Below are 4,101 nucleotides of genomic sequence, written 5' to 3'. Positions count from 1 at the left end.
TAAATGGTCAATCATTTTACCCTTCATGTATCTAGATGCAGCCAGGCAGGTGCCATGCAGCCTTTTTTTTTCCTATGATAATTATTATATTTAAAGTATTATTAAGAGAACATAAAAATAAAATGTATTTTAATATAACCACTCTTTGCCAACTACACCCATTCACCCAATCCTAGCTATGCACGGATGCACCTATACGGCCAGGAAAGAATTCTTATTTATGATTTCTTAATTAAGATAACTTCCAATTTTCCAATACAAAATCTTTAAAAAAATACATTTTAATATAAACAGGAGGAGGACTGGAGGAGGAGTAGTTAATACTTAATAGCACGTCGCGTTCATATCTAGTGTAGTAGGCAAATGAGTAACGCAAACCCACCTTTCATTCATAAGGAGCAACGTCAAAGTTGAACGCCAGAGAAAGTCACTGAGAGGAAAAAATGGGTTACACAGAGAAGGGAAACGTTGTGAACATCACAGCACTCTCTGTTTTCCTCTTGGGAATAGTCTATGTTTGCATCTCCACCACTTCCATCGTTTTCTTCCAAAACCGTGAATGCCCATCATCAAAAATGGTATGCCTCTTCATTTTTTCTTCCTTTTTGTTACTAATTTTCAAAAGAAATTCAAATATTGATTTTTTTTTTTTTTTTTTTTGGATTTTTAGAATGCCATGATTGCTCTAAAAGATGATCTTGAAACAGCACTAGAAAAAGCTTCAATGGGTAACAAGACAGTGATAATTGCTATGATAAACAATGCTTATGTAGAAGGGGATAGCCCTGGAAAGACAATGTTGGATGTGTTCTTGGAGGCTTTCTGGGTTGGAGAAGATACAGTACCATTGCTCAATCACCTTCTCCTTGTTGCAGTCGATCAAAAGTCCTTCGATCGATGTAATTTTCGACGGCTTCACTGCTATAAACTTGCAACAGAGGGAGTTGATTTCAGTGGAGAGGGTCTCTTCATGTCTGCAAATTTTGTTAAGATGATGTGGACAAGAGTCCATTTCCTGGGTGATGTCCTCAAACGTGGTTACAGCTTCATTTTCACGGTATGCTTATCATCATATCTCTTACTATGATAGCTTAATCTTTCTCATAAGCACATATGTATGTCAGAGAGAGAAAGAGAAAGATTGGATTAAATTTCAGTGAAGGAATAGAATAGGTTAAGACATTTTGATCTAATTAAGATTTGTGACACGGGTTAAAAGACTCTGTTCTTAACATAGGGAAAATATGGGAGAGGATGCTGTAGAGGTTAGGGGGTATATAAGACTGCCCCTTTTAGGTAGATGATGTTGATTAAGTACTATTTTGGTTGCAGGGTAGGTTTTTAATTGACTGCCTGGGTTAAAATGGGCCAATTTGTCTTGTTGGGATAAAGGGTATTATTATAGATTCAATAACATATGTGATAGGGGCATTTTTTTCATTTCTAGTTATAGCCATCACCAGTTTTTAATTGCAAAATTCAACTTTAACCTACATGAATTCGCGTTTTCTGCTCACGCCGTACCCTGTTTGACAATGCTCTGTGTGAAGCTTAGATTTCCTACACAAATTCCAGTTTTCTGCTTTCGCTGTACACTGTTTGACAATGCTCTGTGTGAAGCTTAGATTTCCTAGGGTTCAATATCCTCCTTTACATCCCACAACATGGAGGTTCTTGCTCCTCATTAGACAGGATAGAATCTGCGATACTTGTTTTGCATCATGTGAATTCTATCTTCTTTATAATTTGTCCGACTACTTGATGTTAACCATTTCAACCAATTGAAGTTTTTCAGTAAAACCCTTTCCATCTTTGCCACAGTATACAGATGTAATCTGGCTGAGGAATCCTTTCAAGAGGTTGAGCTTAGATAAAGGTGTTGATTTCCAGTTCAGCAGTTATGGTTTCAATAATGACAACTAATGATCAGAAATGAACCTCTTCAATGCTCAATTTAACTTCATCAGACCAAACAACAAGGCCATTGCTCTGTTTTGACTCCTTGTATATATTTAGAATATAACACTTACATTAAACCACATACTATGTACAAAGATGAGAAGAAGATCAATGAGAGCAGGTCAGAGGATAAAATATTGGGAGAAGAGAAGACTATAATGTAGGCTAATACATTTCAGGAGTCTGTTTGAGCCAATTAAGATGTGTGACATACGGATTAAAAGACTTTTCTTTATATAGGGGAAATATGGGAGAAGAAGCTTCAGAGTTAGGTGTTATAACACTGCCCCTTTTAGGTAGATGATGTCTGATTAGGTACTTTTTTGGTTGCAGAGTAGGTATTTGTCTGATTGGGGTAAAGTGAGTCAATTTGTCTTATTGGGATTAAGTGGATTATTGCAAATGATTTCGAAAACAATATTGTTAATCCATGATATGATTCTGTAGATTTACCTGCACCAGGTCAGCCAGGCCTATGCCTATAGATTCAATATGTAACAGTGGCAATGTTTGATTGCAAAATTCAAGTTGAACCTACAAGGATCCGATTTTTCTGTTTTCATGTACCTGTTTGACACTGCTCTGTCTGAAGCTTAGATTTCCTAGGGTCTTAGGCCCTCAAATAGCCAAATATGAACCTGCCCAATATCCTCCTTTACTTCCAGGAACATGGAGCTTCTTAGCACCTCATTATAAAAAGAGCAACGCACTGCACGAGTCTCCCACTACTGCAGGGTCTTAGCACCTCATTATACAGGATAGAAATTCAGATACATGTTTTGCATCATTTACATAGTATCTTATTTATAATTTGTCCATCATCTTGATGTTAATGATTTCATTTGATTTAAGTCTTTTAGTAATCCCTATCCATCATCTACATAGTATCTTATTTATAATTTGTTCAACTTCTTGATGTTAATGATTTCATTTGATTAAGTCTTTTAGTAATCCCTATCCATCTTTGCCATAGGATACAGATGTAATGTGGTTGAGAAATCCTTTCAAGAGGTTGAGCTTCAATGAAAGTGTGGATTTCCAGCTCAGCAGTGATATTTTCAACGGCGACCCATGGTCACATAAGAACGTCATCAACACTGGTTTCTACTTTGTCAAACCAAACAACAAGACCATTGCTTTGTTCGACTCCTGGTATACCAATAGAAACAATTCAATGAATGAACAGCAAATGATGGAGAAGATGAAGAATGAGGGTGTCTTTAATAAGTTGGGGCTCAAAGTGAGGTTCATGGATATCATCTATTTTAGCGGATTCTGCATTGATAGCAGAGATTTTAATGTGGTGACTACTGTCCATGCGAATTGTTGTCGTGGTGTGAAAGCCAAGGTGACTGATATGACCATTGCACTTCAGGATTGGAAGAAATATAAGAGTTCTACTAATCGCACAACGATGAAATTTCATTGGACAAATCACTCGGCATGCATCGACTCATGGAAATTTTGAAGCAATTCTGTTGAGTCTCAGTCTCTCAGACATGTACAAATTTCATTAGAAAGATACCCAATGCAGCTGGACTTTACAATGTGGAAGTTATGGTGTATCTAATCACATAAGGCCTGGAATCTTGCTTATATACATGATTTATACAAATGGCATGCCAAAGTAGGTTTTAGGCTTTACAACCTTGAATCTAAAATTTGAGTATACAAAATTTAAAGGCTTTACTGTTTTGGCTCCGTTTGTTTCGAATGTAAAATTTTATATATGAAAATTTGTTCGCCATTTATTTTACATGGTAAAATTATTTAAAATAATTACATGAGATGTCATTATAAAAAATTTGAATTAGACCACTCATATTATATGATTGTAAGAACCATGTATTGACTGGGACTCACAAATAAATGAGTCTTATGTGATCCAAGGCAAGATAAGATATGCTCAATGTGGTATGCTTGTATCTTTAATTTTATGTAGTCAATATTCAGGTTGATTGCTATTCATCATGTATTCAGATTTCCTAACCCGTATACAAAGGAACAATTTTCTTATTTATTAAACAATTATAATTTCTACCTGTTCATGAAAACTTTTATTAAAAACTCATCAATTATTGCTGAGATTTAAAAACATATATGAAACACACATTATCTCAAGGGCACAGAGTAGGTCTTCTA

The 4,101-nt window shown here is 35.6% G+C and overlaps 1 protein-coding gene across 1 annotated transcript; it reads left to right on the top strand.

The window, feature by feature from the left end:
- Nucleotides 1–342: 342 nt before the first annotated feature.
- LOC122064014 (uncharacterized protein At1g28695-like) lies at nucleotides 343–3,715 on the top strand. Its single transcript, XM_042627708.1, has 3 exons — nucleotides 343–578; nucleotides 671–1,057; nucleotides 2,933–3,715. The coding sequence occupies exons 1-3, from the start codon at nucleotides 444–446 to the stop codon at nucleotides 3,425–3,427; spliced, it is 1,017 nt and encodes a 338-aa protein (XP_042483642.1). The 5' UTR covers nucleotides 343–443; the 3' UTR covers nucleotides 3,428–3,715.
- Nucleotides 3,716–4,101: the final 386 nt, after the last annotated feature.

The sequence above is a fragment of the Macadamia integrifolia genome, unplaced genomic scaffold (genome assembly GCF_013358625.1).
Source record: "Macadamia integrifolia cultivar HAES 741 unplaced genomic scaffold, SCU_Mint_v3 scaffold151, whole genome shotgun sequence".
NCBI lineage: Eukaryota > Viridiplantae > Streptophyta > Magnoliopsida > Proteales > Proteaceae > Macadamia > Macadamia integrifolia.
This window is presented reverse-complemented; position numbering and strand designations above follow the sequence as displayed.

Bases quoted from the DNA above. Each gene is read 5' to 3' on its own strand.
- LOC122064014 (XM_042627708.1), top strand. From the start codon at position 444: ATGGGTTACACAGAGAAGGGAAACGTTGTGAACATCACAGCACTCTCT. The intron at 579-670 runs GTATGCCTCTTC...TTGGATTTTTAG, and splicing joins AATGCCCATCATCAAAAATG to AATGCCATGATTGCTCTAAA. The intron at 1,058-2,932 runs GTATGCTTATCA...TCTTTGCCATAG, and splicing joins GTTACAGCTTCATTTTCACG to GATACAGATGTAATGTGGTT.